Source organism: Lindgomyces ingoldianus (genome assembly GCF_010093535.1).
Source record: "Lindgomyces ingoldianus strain ATCC 200398 unplaced genomic scaffold BDR25scaffold_2, whole genome shotgun sequence".
NCBI classification, from domain to species: Eukaryota; Fungi; Ascomycota; class Dothideomycetes; order Pleosporales; family Lindgomycetaceae; genus Lindgomyces; species Lindgomyces ingoldianus.
Window position 1 is genome coordinate 2,634,967 of NW_022985163.1, and position 19,080 is coordinate 2,654,046.

Below are 19,080 nucleotides of genomic sequence, written 5' to 3' on the forward strand. Positions count from 1 at the left end.
TCACCTACATACTTCCTCGCTTTACCAAAAGCGTCTCAGTGAAGGATGTTCTGCTATCGACAATATCTGTTCCTAGCATCTTCGACTGCCTTGTGTGATGCCCAAATACTATGGTCTTCATCTCCAGTCACAAATTACTCCGATATCATTAAGGAAGTGTACTTGCTGGGTAATAGAACACTGGGTGGTATGTATAACTCCAACAAAATGAGTTCCCTTATAGCCACAAATCCTAACGCTACAAGGCTATGCCATTCGGTCCGCCGGGGGCTGAGAAGGTCGTCCTGAATATCGATTCCCTCTGGTCTGGCGGTCCTTTCGGGGCAGATGTAAGCAATTTTTGTTCCACATATTTACTTTCGCCCAATGATTTTCCCATTACTTCTTTTTAAGTCAATTTGATTTCCATTTTGAATATGGAGACTAATTCGTTACAGAACTGCACGGGTGGTAACGCCTCAGAGGAGATGTCATCCTGCCTTTCAGGAATACGCGGTTGGATTTTTTCAGGATACAACCGGAAGTATGAACTCTCATTTAACAACGAGCCCTGCTGATGGTGGAAGATGTCTCTCAGTGTTAGGGAACTACAAAAGGACCTTGGACCTCGAAACTGGGATATACACCACACAGTTCTCTATAAACAACGGCGACAGATACATAACGCAAACTTACTGCAGCGGCCCTGATCAGGTCTGTATCTACGAGCTCAGCTCTACTACCATGCTACCAGTAATTTCGCTCAAATTGAAGAACCAGCTCGTCAACGATACTTGAGCAAATTCTTCGTGCGGCAGGGACTAAGTTAGGCTGCAGGGTGTCAATCAGGTTAGACCACCTGAAGGTATGAAATACGAGGGCGTGGTTAAAGTCACTGGGATTGGAAACTACTCGACGCATTGCAGCAAGACAAATTCAGCTGGGATAGGGACGCTACTGGTCCCTTCGATTTTTGGAGTGCACTCAATTAGCATCGTAGTAGGAGCCGGGACGAATTATTAACAATATAAAGGAAACGTAGCGAGTAACTTTTCATTTCGTGGCAATGATCCGATAGCGTAGATGCAGGCAGATCACAACTGCAGCTGCTTCAATATCGAGCGCCGAACTTGAACAGAGACACATAAAAGACTATGAACTCCTATCCGGGGCTTTCACTCTTGAGCTACAAGACCTGAATGGCTCTGCCGCAATGGAGACTTCTAAGATTTTCAGCCAATATAATTATTCTCAAGGGGCTCCTTTCGTCGAATCGCTATTATTCGACTATTCTCGTCACCTTTCTCATTTCGTCCTCACGAGAGAATTCCCTACTAGCTAATCTCCAGGGACGGTGGAGTTCGGAACTCGTAGAGGCATGGAGTGCAGATTATCATGCAAACTTCAACCTCCAAATGAATTATTAGGCTGCCGAGCAAACCTGGCTAGGGGATATCCAAGACGGCCTGTGGCGGTACATGCAAGATACTTGGGTGTTGCGAGGAACCAAGACAGCGAAGCTCCTGTATGGCGCTCCTGGATGGGTAACATACGATAAAATGAACATATTTGGACACACTGTGGTGAAGGGCACCGCACAATGGGCGTATTGTACGCCATACACGCTTCTTTAAACTTCTTCTTTTGACACAAATTTAGATCCAATATCTGCAGCTTGGATGATGCAGCACGTAACCGATCACTTCGCATCCTCCCAGAACTTCACATAGGTCCACGATACTGGCTACCCCCTCCTCAAAGGTGTATCCCAATTCTGGCTTTCCAACTCCAGGAAGACCACTGCTGGAACGACGACACCCTCGTCGTAAACCCCTGCGACAGCCCCGAACACGGCCCCACGACCTTTGAATGCACACACTACCAACAACTGCTCCATAAACTCTTCACCAACGTAACCATCCTCGACCCTCTGGCCTCCAAGCCAGATTCTTCATTCCGGAACAACGTAACCAGAACCCGACCCGTCTCGACAAAGGCCTCCATCTAACACCCTGGAACAGCCTTAAAGAATGGAAGCTCTCTAATCCAGAAGAAACGGAAACTTACGACATCCAAAACGACCCCCACAGACACCTCTCACACCTCTGGAGTTGGTACCTAAGTCTCTCTATCATCTCCTCCTCACCCCAATATTTCTCCGGCTACACAAACCAAACCATCCAAACCGCCATCGCTAATTCCTTACATTCCAGACGCTTCGGAAACGGACCCGATGCAAACTCAGGCTGGGAGAAGGTCTAGCGGGCTGCATGCTAGGCTCGCCTTAATAATACGGAGCGAGCGTATTTTGAGCTCAAGTATGCGATTAAGCTGAATTTTGTGGGCAATGCGTTGAGTATGTATAGTGAGAGAGATATGCCATTTCAGATTGATGCGAATTTTGGGTTCGCGGGCGCGGTTTTGAGCATGCTAGTTGTTAACGTTGAGGAAAGGGAGGAGAAGACGGTTGTTTTGGGGTCTGTGATATCCCGGGAGTGGGGTAGAGGGAGTGTGAGTGGGCTGAGATTGAGAGGAGGGGTATGGTGGATTTTGGGTGGGATAAGGATGGTGTGGCGACATGGGTGGCCATGAGGGAGAACGTAAGGGATGTTGGGTTTGTGGATAGGGAAGGGACGGTTGTTACAGACCTAGTACTGCATCTTGTCACCTCATGTGGAACATAACAGGGGTGTATTTCAGGATAGAAATTGCTATCTTGTAGACATTCTCCCCGATTCTAGCTCTACCCTGGTCAGATTGCATGTTAGGTGGGAACCTGCGGAATAGTATTTCTTTTGGTTTCAGTCCCGCTCGTATTGCAGGTAAAGGCTCGTTTCATGTGCTAAATCTGAATGCCTCCGGCCCGTTGCTTTTTTCAAAACCAGTCGCCTTTCCATTTCCAAAGCAATTAGATCCGACTCCTCTCCCAGATGCATCTAGCCCTCTATGTACATGCCGCGTAACAACGATACTTAAGAAATGAGACAGTCGTCATGTCACTGCATACCCTAAAACCCTAAAAGAAATTACTAATGGGAACATAATAATACAGATGAAACGCCCGAAACTCATCGAAGCTTCGAAATCAAGGTCGCTCTAAATCCACGTCGAACTCGATTCCTTCGGCTTGTTTCCCGGTGATTCTTTCTCCCGTTCATGACCGTAAGCGCCCGACTCCTGTGGCGCCAGTGGTTCGTGCCCAGACCCCCTGTCTGACCGCCACGGGTGTCTCGTCCCCTTTGGCTCCTCTACCATTCGTACGGTTGGAGAACTCTGCGGCGGCGATTGCGCGTGCATTCTGTTACTCTCCGGGCTCCGGGGCGGTGAATGTGGACCAGGTACAACATGAGGGGAGGTAGACTCCCACCCCGTTTCAGGGCGCGGAAGCGGCGACTGTGGATGTGAACGGGGAAGAGGCCAGGCATCAGGAAGATGATTGTGCGATGATTGCTGGGGGTGCTCAGGACCCAATGTGTCTCGAGGCTGTTGTGGTGGGACGTTGGAATATTCCCAAGTATCTCTATCTCGATCTTGAGGATTCGAAAGGGATCTCTGCGTTCGTCGCGGGCTTGATGCTGGAGCGAATTGTGAGTAGGGGGACGTCCACGGCTCTTGCGAACGTTCTGGTGGCCTATGGGCATGAGGGGCTTCCTGCTGATAATATTGGTTATGGTGCTGTGATTGTGGAGTGCTCGAGTTCCAACCGCCAGGGTTTCTCAGCGGCGATGATTGTGGATTGGTAGATTTCCATTCATTTTGGTTCCACTGCTGTGATGACTGTGGGTTGATAGAACCCCACTCATTTTGGATTCTCTGCGGTGATGGCTGTGAGGTAGCACCGTTCCATGTATTTTGGTACTCCCATGCCTGTCGATCCATCTGCGGAGACACCTGATGGTGTCCAGTTCCCCACATCTCCTGATGATTTTTGCTTGCTGCCACGGGGTTAGGGGACCCCCGAACGCTGTAAATGCGATGTTGCGGATGCTGTGGATGCTGTTGAGATATGGGTGCTCCCCACGTCTCCCGAGAACTCTGAGGCGATCTAGATTTGGGAGGATGCCAAGGGCTTTCAGGCTCTGGTCCTCGCACTGTCTCTCCCGAAAGCTCGGAGAGATGGGGTGATCGGTTGGTGATGGGTTTCCGGCCGACGCTGCTCGCTGGTGAGAGAGCATGAGGATGCTCGTTCTGAAGCTGCTGAGAAGATTTAGGAGAATTGTAGGATGCCGGGCCGAGACCTGTGATGAAGTTTGTCAATGATAATGGCCTTAAGCTGGGGCTTTTGAAAATACTGACCTTCGGATGGTGACCTTGGCCCATTGGGCTTTTCTCCACCCTTACTTGCTGGCAGATCGGCTAACCTAGTCTCGATTTGCTCAATATGCTCTTTCCGCGACTTCCTTGCATGGAGGATATAGTAGATGAGAAGCCCAATGATTATTAGCGCAACAGCTCCTCCTCCTGCGGAGCCAGCAATTAGTGGTATTGGTAACCCTTTCTTTTCCGGTTGTGCGTTGGCTTCGAGAGCGACAGGTGTTATGGTTGATATAGTAGTTGTTAAGGCAATGCTTGATGAAGCGGATCGACTTGCTAAAAAGGTGGCGGAGGGTACTCCGGTCGGAGAATACGCTGCAGACTGCTCTGGTCTATCAAGGAATGCTGGAACCAAATCTCCTGTTGGACATTGTTCTTGCTGGCATGGATCCGATTTACAACAGCCCCAAAAGGTACCCCCATTTGGGTAATCACACGTATAGAAGTTGCTGTCCACCCCACAACTGGCATCCGGAAATTTTCCTTTGTAGGTGGAATCGAAGCCTGCTGGACGAATGTTGTCCTGAGGACAGCCGTTTGTACATGGGTTACTTTCGCAGCATCCGACAAACTTCGAGTTTTCGCAAGAGTACCAATTCCCTGCCGAACATGAAGGGCCAAAATTTTGACGTTTGAGGTGGGACGGCATCTCTCCAAACCGAGGCAGAACCTCGAACCAGAGGCCTGGCGAGAGATAAAATTACGAATTAAGTTATTAGATAGAGAGTGCAGAAAAGAGTGTGGGAGGCATTCAAATGCCGGAAAACCTAGGAAGAAGGATGCGGGACGATGCAGCATAAAAAAGATGCGTTCAGTGCGGGCCGTTCTAATCCCAGTCAGGAGGAAAAGACGAGTGACTCCGCACCAAAAGGCTAAAATTTCTAGGTGAGACCATTTTTCCAAAGTATTCTCGTGTGTTTGGGGGCTGCCAGCCCAGCATGTGGCTCAAACAAGCGATGGCTTGCTTGGTGGACGCCACAATTGGTTGCCCACTACTTCCCCGCTTGCTTCCGAGAAGGCTTGTAATAATGCTCTTGATTGACCAAGCCGACGGAGATCCGGGCATTCGGCCGTGCAGTGTGTAATGATCTGAAAGTAACTTGGTGGAAGCGAAATTCAACAGCTAGTGAGGCATGCAGCCGTTAAACTGCCATCCTGCAATTTTGGTGAACGAAGGCTGAAGATGATGCAGAGTTGGTGTTTGAGTAAAGCTGGGAATGTACGAGGAGGGAAATTGTATGCTGGCTATTGCAAACCAGCAGGGACATAATCACGGAAGAACATCCCGCCTTCTTGCTTCTTACCACATCGAAATTCGTCCCAGCGGCTGCTTGTCCATTTCCAAGGAAGCACGAACGCACAGCCTCATGGCGCAAACAATGCATGTCCTGATTGCTAATGGCGTTCGCCAAATTGCATGGCGACAGGGCTGAAGAAGGTCCAAATTTAGCGACAGCAGCAAAAGGGAGAACTCCAGGCTCTTGACATCTTCAACATGTCCTCGGATGCCTTTTCACCCGACTCATTTTCGTCTGTTTGCTTCTTTGGACGTTTTTAACTCTGCCGTGCGACAATGGCCCCAAGCGCTGTGCCAAAATCCGGTGAAAAGGATACGGGGCGCAAATACGCGTCCCTCTTACCCCTGAGTCCAGAGCCTCGTGAAGCTGAGGGTTTCGGTTGGCTTTCGTTGTCGGTGACATGCAAAGGGGTAGTGACGCCATTGCGCTATTCATAGGTCGCGTTCGGGATCTCTCCTCTCATTGATTGCTGCCTGCTGCCTGGACTCAGAGGTGGTTTGTGTTGATGTGGGTGATGATGAGGAAACAGGGGAGGGGCTGAAGAATGTTGGACCGATCGGCACGTGATTCTCCGTCGGCCCCTTGACGCAGCATTTTCAGCTTTGGCATTGTTCTTTCGTCAACCATCGTCAAGGAGTTCGACGCACGATTCTCCTCAGAGGTATCGACCATTTTTCCAGTCGACCTCCCATATTCTCATTCCAGCGATGTCATCGCATCTTGTGCTGTAGATGTCGCGCGATGTGTGTTTGAGTTCAGCCCTGCTTCGTGCAACTTGGATGCCTTGAAGTGTTGTAATATCATGTGGATTTACTCCCCCTACTAGATAGGAATACATGTCGCTGCAATTCGACCCTGCTACAAGTATATTGCTTCGCCATCTCTCGATCTTCTAAAAGACTTGAGATGTTCTGCAAGGGAATTCCGGAAGATTGAAAGCCATGAGTACGCACCGGAGAAGTCTCAAACCTCGACGAGAACACTAACTAACAATTGCAATATTTAGACACTCAAGACTATTCTAAGACCATTGACCTCGTACATCTCGAAACGATACCTCTCACGAAAGTGTACATCCACGAGGAAGCGAAATATGAAGTCGGGCAAAGGATACCGCGAACATCGATATGACGGACTAGGTTTTCAGGCTAGCACGGTGGAGTTCTCCTCTCTGTCTTAGCTGCTTTAGCCGTTCTTTTCATGAAAGTTATACTCGCAATACCAGCTACTATGGTCTGGAAGCCAATGGTGGTGTAGCTACTGCTTGCTTTTACTAGAGGCTTCATCAAGGCTAGTGGTTGGACCACTGCAATACACCTTTTGAGAAAGAGGCTTACAACGCACATACGAACCATAAATGGTTAGATGTCGGAGTGCCAAGCGTGAGGAACCTCTCTTCCATCCGCCCTGCAAGGACAGTACTCTGGTGTATGCTATCTATGAGCAGCGTGCCGTTGCACTTCCTACAAGTCATTCGCCAAACGTTTGTGAGTAAAGTTGACTAATGGCCTCATAGTTATAACAGTATCCTGTTTGAAACAATTGCAGCAAATAACGTTGACTTCCTCATTGCGTCTGCCGAGTTTTTTACCAGGAAGGATAGTTCGAATTAGAACATTAGTGCCGAAATCCTAAACTCCACCAATAATTTCGTCTCCAGACTCGAAGATCTTTCATTTGACGACAAATACCTCGATCTAAAATTATTCGAGAACATTACAGGCTCGGAGTGTAAGGCACGATATGGCGGACCCTTCATCACGAAATGCTGGCGCAGGTTTTGCCGTTCCCCCTGTCGGTATTTGCGAGATTCTTGGAATGAATGCCTCCGATTCCCTAAAGTTAGCCGTATCCTGTAGCGGGGATCTACTAATTCAACGTTACAACGGAGGACCAGACTTTGCATATACGCGCTCAAACGAATCCTTCTCAAGTCTCCACTAACTGACTGGCATCTGCTAGACTGTCTCAGCCAGATTGTCGACTAAAAGTGTCAAGTTGAATCCGTTCTCTGGAAAGTCCCTGAAACACGTCTCAATCAAAAATGGCAGCCTCAAAATCGGGAATCGTGGTTTGGTGCATGCAGTGCTGGGAGGTGGATTGTCTCTTTCCTTTAGTGCGTCCATGGCGGTTGGTTCCCTCTCCCTTTTGCAAGGCTGATTGTGTTCTAGGCACATAGCCGCTATCGCTATGGCCACGCCTCTCCTCGGGGTCATCAACATGAATAAATCCAATTCCCAAGATACCCGGAACGGTTTTGGCAAAGTAGACACTAACTACTGAATCGATATAAATCTCAGCTCGTCAGACTCCATCATGCCCTAAGTCCTCCTAGCAAACTTACTACAAACGATTATATCTCTCCTTTACCTCACTTATAATAGCCTTTTTACCTGCATGCTGGCGGGCCGAGAATGGGTGCGCTACGCCATTCAGCACGCTCCGTTGCGTGTTATGATTCCTTGTCCCGACCAGCGGTCAACCTACTTCCTCCAGCTCCCCCACACATGGAGTGTTCCCTTGTTGGTCGCTGGTATCTTACTTCACCGGTTCGTCTTGCAATCAATCTGCCCAGCTAGTACCCCAGCGTACAAGAATGGAGTCCTAGTCTTGACATTTGACGACTAACGATGTGCAGCCACCTGTCTAAGTCCGAAAGCGTCTTTTCAGGGCTAGGATACTCGGGCTCTGCGCTTATCGCCACTATTAGCTGAGGTTCCACTCCCATGGGCGCCTACCTACTTGCTGCATGCATTAGTCGATATCCAAAGTGTTTACCAGTCGGCGGAACCAATAGTGCTGTTATTAGTGCTGCACGCCATTTACAACATGAGGGCGACTCCATAGTTGAGGTGGGGGCAGACATTGCGGAGGCACCGGTCCAGTGGGGCGTGACCATCAGGGGAGAGAGGGACAAAATAGGGCACTGTTGCTTTAGCAGCGATGAAGTAGGCCAGCCGAGAGTAGCGTGTTTATATACCGGGTACGATAAATGATTTGACTAATTTAAGGTCGAAATAGGAAATACTGGCCATGCTGTCGAGTTGATAGTATTAGGAGCTCTTGGTAAGCGGGCAGAGTGGCTCCTGATTTCGGAATGACTAAGCGTTGAAAGGGGTGGTGAAAGGCCACCATCACCACGACTTCACGTCGCCAAGACTCACCGCTCTTCAAGAGCAGGAATTTCTCCCAGCCTCCAGCGGTCCGTCAGCACGCCGTCAGCCTACACGCACTTCACTCGCAGCATAAAATTCTCAAGTTCCGTTCTCTAACCCCACTAATGTCTCACTTCTCCCACGACCGTCTGGAGCGCTTCTCTCCGTGTACACCTCTTTCGTATCTTGGATTTGTTGAGCGTCGTCGTCGGCACAGCCGTCGCTCGAAGCCTCGCAGTCCTGCAGCGTTATCTGCCACGACGACCTCCCTCATATCACGAAGTTCGAAAGAGCTATTCCTACAACTGCCTCGCCCGTGTCTCTAGTCTCGTCAGCTCTTATTTCCTACGAGGATTTCATCCCCCCCTTCGGCTCTCTTCTCCGCTACTCTTCTCCGCTAACACATCACTCGCGTCACGAGCTCCTATGGACAAGTCTTCGAGATGCCTGGGCCCCGCTGTGAACACTCTACCCGAAATGAGCTCCCTGAACTCCCTATTGCTGCCTCTCAAGCGACTGTCGAAGCTACAGACTTCCTTCGTCCAGACGATGACGTCAAGCACGTACTAATCACCATTTCCGAGAAGCTTCTTGAGCATTATGACCGGAGTACGATGTGGAAGGCTACAGACGATGATCCAGACATTGTTTCACTGAAAACACTTAATGATAGACTCTACGACGGCAAACTAGTCCTTAGTCCGGTGAAAGCACGAAATTGCGATAAAGTTAGGATCCGAGCCGCAGTCCACCATCGCATCTCCAAACTACCGCATCGCCGTCCACTTGAAGACTTCGAGGACCTCTATTACGCCGCACTCCAGAAGATCAAGGATATGCACCAACATATCAAGCTCCGCATCGACAACAACTTCAATCAGACGGCCGACCCCCTCTATGTCGGCGGCCCATCCATTTCCGAGTTCGAGTACTTGCTGTTTGGTTGTTGGGCCATTTTGAACGACACCGCCCTTGTAAAGACTCTAGACAATGCAATTCAGCGCTCTCGCGTCAGATCACTTCATCTAGACATCGTCGAGAAGGTTCGGAAGAAAGAGCTCAATCCAGACGCTGCAAATGATCTCATTGCAGACCTCTACAATCTAGAAGAATACGAGAACGTTCCGGGACTGGCCTGGATTGGTGGCTGGTCTGCCGCGATGATTGGAGCTTGGCTCCAAGAGAAGTATCGTTTTGTTTTGGAAGTAGAGTGGGAGGAGGAGAAGCGGAAGGAGGGGAGGGCGGCGTTTGAGAGGAGGGCGGGGGAGGTTCAAGCCTATGGGCGATATTTGAGAGATTTGGCACTGGCGGCGATGTCCCGAGACTGAGTTCCTCAGGGGGTTTTGGGTGGCTTTATGAACGAGGACTGGCGTTTGATAACGATTAGATACCCACCTAATGATTGTCTTTTCGTCTAGTTAAATAGACTCTAGTGTGTATTCCCAAAACTGGTTTTGCGATTATCATGCCTGCCGAAAGCATGATGAAGCTGTACAGGAACATTCGCAGGACAAGGGCCACCCCAATGAAGTAATTCTGCCATTTGTTGTTCACCTTCTTACATTCCTGATGCTGCAAGATTCCGCAACTGATGTGCCTTCTCTCTACGCTACTGCCATATCTACTTACATATTTTCTCGTCGCCTTTTGTAGCTTCTGGATACAGCCTTGCATGCTTTACTACCCGCCCTCATTACTAAACCCTTAGAGCAGAATGCTAGAAACGGAAAGCTTCTTTTTATCTAATACAATCCATTAAGTGCCTCTTAAAGAGAGAAGTGATGTGATATTTAGCGTATGCAAAATCAACGGAATTCTTGGCGCTCTGAGGAGACTTGTGTTTCCCGAAACACAATTTCTTTCATATCTCAGCAACGTAAATATATTTCTGCATAAAAGGAATATATCTCGCTCTATAAGCTCTTCTATATATAATATTAACGTCTGTATTATATATTAGAAAGAGATACCGCTGTAAAGAGCAGATTTCTACTCCATAGATTTTTGCATTCTTGCATGCCAAGACTATTAAGCGGGCCCAAGAAGACTGTAGAAAAGAATCACAACCCTCTTACATCTCAGCAACTACGCAAAATTAATTAAAAACAAAGGCAGTGAAAGATTCTACTTATAGGGGAGACGATACTATAGGACTCTACTAGATTTTAATTGCGTAGTTATCATCAGAAATCAGAAGGGAAGGAGAGCAAGTCTCGCAGAGCGCCAGAAATTTCGTCGAGATTTGCCCACGCTAAATAGAATGTGGGGTGCCAAGTCCTGAGTTGATTGGACAGCCCATCGATGAACCCGCAGGCTTTCATATATTCACAAACCTGAAGATATCTCAATAATAGGGCCCTAGAGATTGTATTCCACTACCATTTTCACATGCAGAGGAGTGAAAGAAGGCGGTAGAAAATATTCCTAACGCTAAGCAGAGGAGCGCAGCAAGCAACAGGAAGAGTAGGTCATACTGAAACCTTGACCACCCACGCCACGATCCTTCCCATCATACAACGCAGAACCAACTCTTTAGAAATTAATATATAACGCTCTCAGAATTACACGTATGCACTTTTATTCTATCCCTTCTTTTTTTACTACTGTCTCTCTAATTTCTGTTACACGCTTTTTTAATTTAAGATGTGTTCCTCAAGATTTAGCGAAATGTGCTAATTCGCCCGCTTCAGAAAGTGTGAGCACCTTTTGAAGAATGGCAGTGACTGCACGCCAAGCTTCAGTAACAAAACCACTATTTCGAACTTTGAATTGGAGATTTGTGCAGACCTTGCATGACGCAACCATTCATGGAGTACATAGAGAGGCGATTCTGTGATAGGCTTGCTCATCAAGTTTCAGGTCCAAGTCTTTCACTTCCTAATATAGCACTCTGCTATTCTACGGATCCGTCGAAGTGCGAAGCCGGCAGTAAACTCCCACAACTAGGTCGAAAGTTCGAAGTTGGGCTTAATGGCGGAATGATAGATTGTCGACCTCTGGGATGAAAAACTTGGCGATCTTCATGCGTTCAAGTGCTGCGCGTTCTCGTGCGATTACTGAGGAAATTTAAACCGAATTTCTGGGTATGCCACTGCGTCAGTCTGATATGTCCAGGCCAGGGGGTTGGTTGACTCAACAAGTAGCTCGAGACCCAGCAGCATACTCTCTTGAAGCAGAAGGCGGACATGGCACAAGAAGCTAGGGACTAATTCACACAAAAAAGAATATCTAAACCTACTCAGCCTTATCCTAATTACAGCACCAGAAACATATCAAGGCTTTCCTATAGATTTGACACCAAAGAGGACAATCTGCAGTACCATGAAGTCAGGTGTCGAATGTGGCACGCTCGCTTGTCGCTAAAGTCGTGATAGTAGCGAGTATTCAGCCTCAGCATTAACGTCATCTTAAATCCCAATGCGGAAGCTATTCGAAGATTATTAGTATGCTTAATCGAATGTAGAAATTTGGAGTATGAGGGTTATATTTAAGTGTGGAGACATTGCTCGTCCACTGCGCACACATATTAGCGTCGAATTCCCGTCCACCGACTTTTCTCCATCCACAGCTTCTACGCTCTCAACACTCTTTACTCTGTAACATTCAGTCTCTACCACCGAAATCAACCTCCTCCACAAACCCAACTTCCAAATTCCACCATCCTAATGTTTACACCATCTGCCCCCCTGGTAGCTCTTACCACCTTCCTTGCTACATCTGTCCATGCTGCTCCCGCTGCTGAACCCGTTCCCGCTCCAGTGTCCCTTGCAGGAAAATACCAGTACGCTGCAGCATTCGCAACCTGGGACGGCGATACCTGCTACACTGGTGCCCAACACGACCACGCCGAGCCAGATGGGGTGTGCCAGCATCTTCCAGGAAAGGGATTGACGATTTGGTGGTTAGCGCCGGGTTGCATCAGTACGCACCACCTTTGCTTTCATTGAAATTATGTAGAAAGGAGGAGGGGTGTGATTTCTCTTTCCTTACTTTTTTTCGGAACTGCTCAGAGTCTAACAACTTCTCAGTCAAACATTGGTCAGATGAAGGATGTAAGGGCTGGAAAGGCGAAATTTCCGAACTTAATCAATGCTGGGGGATCAGAAATGTCAATTCCTATCAGATTTATTGTTAGAGGAACCTGAGCTGGAGGGGGAGGAAAGGATGGAGGGGAAGATTTGGGTTAACAGTGTATGATTACAGTACACGGGCTTGAAAAGGAAGGATGCCATTGCCAAATTTCAGATGTCTACAGTACAAAGGTTTGCTGGAACTCGAGGCAACACAATTATTGTCAGATTTGCTGTTAAACAAGGAAGTGGAATAGAGCGCTAGGGGTATGAATGGAGTCAAGGAGGAGGATAGAATGGATTGTTGGAATTGGTTGAACGCCAACTAAGCATCTGTTAATGCCAGGGGCGTGCGTAACGAAGGAACCTAGTTACTGACTGTTTTCTTTCGTATAATTTAATAGCTCGAAAGCTTTGATATTTACGTGAGACCAATTTGAGGGCAATCTCTACCTCGGTTTTATGTGCTAACTACTAAGCCTAGATCGGCGTTGCGATTCTCCCAACGCGCTACTCTCGAAAACCTCATTCTGTGTTTCCTTAGTAGATGAACTTTGCGTCTCCCATTCACCCGTTCTTCCGTTTCAGAATACTTCAAATGACGCCAAATCCAGTACAGATATCCAAGCAAATTGACGAGGTAATGGAACCAACCTTCCAACAAAACACCTTGCGGTGACAAAACGACTCAACTTCTGCGGTCACTACCGACTTAGTAAACGAATGATATTATTTCTTGTGTGGCCTCCTTCCTAACGATTTAAATTGAAAAGGACACTGAGAGGCCCAAACTTGGCATCGCATGACGAAGGGTGTGGCTTTTCCCGAGACATCAATGCTTACGGGTGTGGTAACCCAATATCACGGCTAACGTCACCACCATGGCGATCTCTCCCGCACCCAAGCCCCGAACGATATAGCCTCCATTATAACATCACCGTTCCTGTTGGGTCGAAAATCAGTGACCGCTGGGGCATCGAGGTAAGTTCGCAAGATTGATGAGCACGTCGTCGATGCCCTAACAATGCATGAGCCTCCGAAGAGTGATCCCTCACCGCGGGACTAGTGTTCCTACGCCTCGGAACCTCTTTAATTCTGGCCGGATGAAGAACGAGCGGACCGTCTTTTGTTTGCCTGAGCGGTAACCGAATCTGCCATCGTTGGAACCATTGCAATTGACTATTCCGAAGGATCTGTCTCCGCAAACACCTCCTGCTATCCGAATTCAGGACTCCTACACGACGAGGCCGAATCATGTGGCATCAGGACATAATTCCGGGGTCTGTTTCATTTGCACAAACTCCGAATTGCCCATTCAGACGTACCAATCACCATTGTGCTCTTCGACACGCAAGCCTGGGCCTTGCTTTGCGACTTCAACGCCTCCTGTTCGTTTTGCTACCCCAGTATAGCTTACCCATATCCAGAACTCCTAATTCCCGTAAAGTAGCCGACAAATATTGTTTCGGATGCTACGGATGGGGTTGTCATAGCGTTGCCCATATTCTAGATGGAAACTGGAACCCTTGTTCTGCTACAGATCTGCGCCTGGAACAGTGGCATCGACCTAGTAATTAGGAAGGCCTGGCTTAGGCAGTATAGCTACGCCGGGTAGGTGCTGGAATCACAGAATCTCTTCACAACGATGGGAGCCAGGACATTTGCCAGCGAATAACACAATAGCTTCCGAAGGATACATTGCTGCACCGTATCAGGAAGTGGAAGAAGGTCTGAGATGAGCGGCATAGTAAATTACAATCTAGTTGGATGTCGTATGAGTATTCCTATATGTTCTCGGGGGGCAGACATATTTGCTTTGGCAGTGCGCTCTTTGCTCCCCCCGACAGAGGGTCATTCAAAAAGTCTAGCATAGCATATCACTTTGGCTGGGCGTGGATGAGGAGGTGCGTTTTCGTGATTACAAAGCGCGATAGGCAATAACTGAAGCGGACTGATGTGCTTTGTCGTGCATGGTTGGCTTGCTTGATGGGGGGTACACATCTCTTACTTAAACCACTGCAATTCAAGGTTATGAATAAGTTACCTTTAACTAGGTGAAGGAAGAAGCCCAGAGCTCATGCTTTTCATCCTGAAATCGCCTCAGCGAGGAAATGAATTCATCCCAAGGCTGGCTTCTATTAACCGACCGTCATTTTCGGCCTATTCTAGATCTTGTTCTCCTTTCACCACCAGAATCAATGTCTCAAGGTGAGGAGCACTGTTAGTACGAGCATGATAGCTCCCCATAAAAAAAAAAGTTCGCGATAGCTATACTGGCTAGGTAACTTTTTGTCTCGATACTGGAGACATAGTTCTAGTTCCCATTGGGCGCGCCTTAGCATGGGAGGCATTTCCCTTCATGATTATGGGAACTCCCAATGTTTCGTTCCGGCCAAGTCCGTGGGCTTTTTTGTACACAAGGAAGCGGATCACGTCGTATGACCCTACACCCGTAAGTAAATATAGTTATTGAAACCTAGATCCGGCACATATTAGATAACGAATTGTGCCCTATACTAGCAAGAATACATATGATGTTATTCGGAGACAGGAGCTACGAATTACTACAGAGTGGCCTTATTGCTAAACTGGGCCTGCAATGGTGTCTAAAATGTAGTGATCAGAATATCGAAATTGCGTGGGGGCGGTGGAGTGCCTGTCAGGATGTTTGTGATCACTTACAAGACCTACCAGATGTCCGCAGAGCGAAAAGTGGTCATCGTGAAAGCGCGGGTGTGAACTAACTGATATAGATGGTTCAAGTTACGATTCTAATTACTAGGGTAAAAACTCGCTGGCCTGGTGTAAACATATGAGCATGTCTTATAGAATATCGCGAAGACAATGGCTGATGAGCAGCAGCTGACGGGACCCGCAGTAGAGGCGTCAGCACTGCCGCCTCGTGTGTACAAAGGAACGCGTGTTAATCGTGTCGTAAAGATCGCAAAATCCTAGCGAATCTCATGGTGAGACAAATCTGAGCACGTAGGACTTAATTAGAGAATCGTTGCGTTGTAGCAGTGGCATGGCTGTCGTACGAAAATTGCGAGAAACGAGTGAGCAAGCCTAGGCTAAGTGAGTGATTCCACTTACTGAAATATTGCTGCGGCGCAGTAGTGGGGAGCCGTTCCGAAGGATGACTGCAATGCAGTTGGATGCCTTGTAACACAGCATGCGAGTTGCCTGAGATGTGCTGCTTGATGATGACAGCGACCTGGAAATAACAGCATAGGGTCTTGCTGAGGAGAAAGTTGTTGGTTTAGAGTGGTGTACATTTTCGGAAAAGGTTAGATACCGATGAAATAGATCAGCTTGTTTGATAGCTGAATCGTTGGGCAGATCTACCTTCCAAATCTCTGCTAGAAGACCCCACGAATTGAAACCTTGTCACTAGAAGGTTCCCTAGGCTTCTAGGCCGGAGTCTCGGGTTATTCGGGACGGAGGAAGCCAGACAATGCCTCGATAAATGTAGACCCCTGGCTGTGCTGATGTGTATTTGTCCCCTGCGAGAGAATAGCTTCACTCTCTGGAACCATCATTGGCAAGGCATTAGGAGGATGCCGGCTGGTCCCTCCACATGTAAAAGTGAGGCTAGGAGGTAGCTGTCGCATCTAATCTGCACTTCAAAATCCTTCCGTAAACAATGAGTTGAGAATAGCGACAGTAACATGTGACCACATAATAGTAAAAGCTTCTGGAACGAGACATAGGGCTGGTAGTGGCGGAAGCCACTTGGGAGTTTTAATGCGACTTGCGCTAGCGTTGCTAACGGCAGGCGATCTCCATCAAGGGTCGAAGTGGCACGCACCTATGGCGTCGCCGGATGAATGAAACGGAAGATCGATAAGAAAGAAAGTCGTGGTGCGTTGTATCGAGAAAATATCATACAAGATAGCAACCTGTTGCGACAAATGAACATTAGGCCGCATCTGTAGTGCAGCGAACTCATTGGAATCTCCTTGAAGACCCGGTTCTGGACCGTCGGCCTTCTGAAGCCGACTTGGCCGACTTTGAATCTATGTTTCGCGATCACTAGCTTGACGGGCAATCCAGCGATAGATGTTATATCCATCTCCAACATTAGGCGTGCTGACCGTTGGCAGTTTTATGGGTTCCGCGATTATCCGGACGCCATTTCATCGTTGCTGGACCCTGAGGCCTACCTTTTACATCCATCCATTCAACAAAGAGTTTGCAGTGGTTGTAGCCCTCCTTCGGCCTTGATTTTGGTAGCCACGTTGCAGTGCGGATGTAGAACAACAGACAAGATACCCACAGCACAAGCTATTGACGGTTTTCTTCAGCTGCGACCTCCTTCAAAGGTAAAATGCACAGAAACAAAGCTGAATTGCTCGGGAACAGAGTTGACTCGACGCCACGAGTGTCTTTGCAATGCTGAGGACGTGCTCTTAAACCAATGGAGCCGGAAGCCCCGGAAACACTCCGTGTCCAGTAAGGCTGTGAGGTCAATGAAAACAAGAACTATTGGCTGGGCTGGAAAACCTTAACGGTTCTTCATTGGTTGCCTTTGTGTCTAGAGTTGCCTATGATGAACTTAACACTCGATGCATATGCATGCTATTTGATAAATACCATTGGGGGCAACGATGTCGGTTCGATTGGTGAGCAGCAAACATCACACACCAGTATTCAGGTAACCACTAGCCCATGTTCCTGTTGAGGGGTTGAGAGCTTTTGAGCAAATTCATAGAGCACGACCGGGATAGTAAATATAATTCGGGTGATTTAAAACTGCGGCACAAGTATGCTCCTTCCGCCCGAGAATGTTAATGCCACAAAAAGCGAAAGACGTACCTAGAAAATGCAGAAGAGCGTCTTGACAAGAGGAGATACACATACCGCAACTTCCCGAAGTTGCAGAATCTACAGGACTAAGTTAGACCAATGGGGACAGGTAGATAAGCTACTGCGCGTCTGTACTAACGGCAAACCCCTACTAGTAATGCCCTAGTAACACCGAACACTATCCTCCTGAGGTGGGCAATGGGGTCTCTTGCGACAGCATCGATGCTGCTGAATGACCGCGGGGAGGAAACGTGAATAGCGTCCTCGATCTAAGTGCCAGGGCATTTTGGGCTCGAGTTTCATGGTGGAGTTGTTCAATTAGTGTTTCTAGCTTCCTTGAATGTGTATTCCACAATCGTACGAGGACTGGAGAAAATGGCTTCGCCTACTTAGCTTGGCATGTAGGCTCGAAACGGTGAGGTGCAGGCTGAGAGTTTCGGCCGATCTGTGATCAAATCGACTAAGAGGAAGAGAATAATGGCAGTGAGCGTGATGTATGACATGAAGGTGCTGAATACGAGTTCCCGATCGCAATTTCGAAACGCAACTTCAACATTTAAACATGCTCGACCACCGCTTGAAGGTACTAAGCACGTGCTCAGGGGTCTTCCACAGTAACAACAGATACATTTCGTGGTATCACATCTTTGGGCGGCCGAACAGCAACACCCGCCTCGTACAACAGAGCCGTTCGCTGTGGCTCATCGAAATCTTCAAATTCTGCGCGTCGCTGATGCACCATGGTCGGCGTGAAGGAGGTTCTGGATGCCGATATGTGGTTTGTCGCGTGCTGTGGCTGCAGCAGCACACTAGGTGTGACGAACCTAAGGTCGGGATGGTGTGAGGAAAACCCAATTGACGGCGGGCGCTGGGACAGTGCGCAAGGCAAAGACGCTACCAAGACATGACTGACAAGAGAGGATTGTGCTGGTGAGAGCATTTCGGACTTTCAGTATCGGCTCTCCGCACTCATATAATTTTTGCATGAGGTTGCTCGCTGACGGCACCACCAAGGTTTTAGACCATCAGGGGGTATGATCTGCATCCCAAGCGTGGCGTTCCCCGCCCGATCCCCTAGCCGTATTAAGCCAAAGTGTCAGTTGTGGAGATAGCATTGGCTGTTTCACGCCCAAGAGCAGCTTAGGCACTAGACTTGGAGACGCCACGGATCAACGTCGTCACAACTTCACTGTCGATGATCAACAACATCTCACACAATTTTTTGGGAAATCTCCCTCCTTGTGGCCCTCACATTAATATCGCTGCCGCTTGCGCTCCGCCTACCTGGGTAAGAAAGCTGGCTGATCCTTACCCAACTCCCGGCCGTCGCGATGATCCCATCCCTCGGTGCACACTTGAACGCTGTGAACCCCAAGCGGTCGCTTTTGATGCCTTGATGAGATCTCGTCTGTCGCAAAGCCAGTAATTGAGTTCTCTTATGTCCAAGAAAATCTCCAG

General features: G+C 48.3%; 5 protein-coding genes across 5 annotated transcripts; 3 read left to right on the forward strand and 2 right to left on the reverse strand.

The window, feature by feature from the left end:
• Positions 1-45: 45 nt before the first annotated feature.
• BDR25DRAFT_331090 (uncharacterized protein) lies at positions 46-2,747 on the forward strand (the record flags this gene model as incomplete). Its single annotated transcript, XM_033692597.1, has 14 exons — positions 46-156; positions 246-329; positions 438-523; positions 567-762; positions 817-978; positions 1,013-1,017; positions 1,063-1,291; positions 1,407-1,590; positions 1,639-1,670; positions 1,710-1,742; positions 1,772-1,945; positions 2,017-2,235; positions 2,278-2,517; positions 2,721-2,747. 14 exons carry the CDS (start codon positions 46-48, stop codon positions 2,745-2,747), a joined length of 1,782 nt encoding a protein of 593 aa, XP_033554159.1.
• On the reverse strand, positions 2,710-5,234 carry BDR25DRAFT_339263 (uncharacterized protein). Its single transcript, XM_033693364.1, has 2 exons — positions 4,276-5,234; positions 2,710-4,217 (listed from the first exon to the last, which is right to left on the reverse strand). The coding sequence occupies exons 1-2, from the start codon at positions 4,940-4,942 to the stop codon at positions 3,076-3,078; spliced, it is 1,809 nt and encodes a 602-aa protein (XP_033554160.1). The 5' UTR covers positions 4,943-5,234; the 3' UTR covers positions 2,710-3,075.
• A 3,994-nt stretch (positions 5,235-9,228) lies between these two features.
• BDR25DRAFT_199528 (uncharacterized protein) lies at positions 9,229-9,981 on the forward strand (the record flags this gene model as incomplete). The annotated part of the gene is made up of 1 exon (XM_033684374.1): positions 9,229-9,981. A coding segment is annotated over one exon (753 nt), but the record flags the coding sequence as incomplete, so codon positions are not given.
• Positions 9,982-12,220: 2,239 nt separating this feature from the next.
• BDR25DRAFT_390838 (uncharacterized protein) lies at positions 12,221-15,993 on the forward strand (the record flags this gene model as incomplete). Its single annotated transcript, XM_033698118.1, has 27 exons — positions 12,221-12,226; positions 12,277-12,667; positions 12,704-12,876; positions 12,950-13,039; positions 13,101-13,129; positions 13,180-13,196; positions 13,247-13,273; positions 13,301-13,429; positions 13,457-13,556; positions 13,599-13,688; positions 13,722-13,777; positions 13,803-13,859; positions 13,956-14,011; positions 14,046-14,137; positions 14,172-14,372; positions 14,447-14,544; positions 14,596-14,638; positions 14,664-14,730; positions 14,764-14,870; positions 14,921-15,024; positions 15,129-15,268; positions 15,368-15,387; positions 15,434-15,454; positions 15,480-15,549; positions 15,646-15,718; positions 15,757-15,782; positions 15,835-15,993. The coding sequence occupies 27 exons, from the start codon at positions 12,221-12,223 to the stop codon at positions 15,874-15,876; spliced, it is 2,325 nt and encodes a 774-aa protein (XP_033554162.1). The 3' UTR covers positions 15,877-15,993.
• A 2,159-nt stretch (positions 15,994-18,152) lies between these two features.
• Positions 18,153-18,581, reverse strand: BDR25DRAFT_300288 (uncharacterized protein). The gene has a single exon (XM_033689343.1). It carries the CDS (start codon positions 18,560-18,562, stop codon positions 18,221-18,223), a length of 342 nt encoding a protein of 113 aa, XP_033554163.1. The 5' UTR covers positions 18,563-18,581; the 3' UTR covers positions 18,153-18,220.
• Positions 18,582-19,080: the final 499 nt, after the last annotated feature.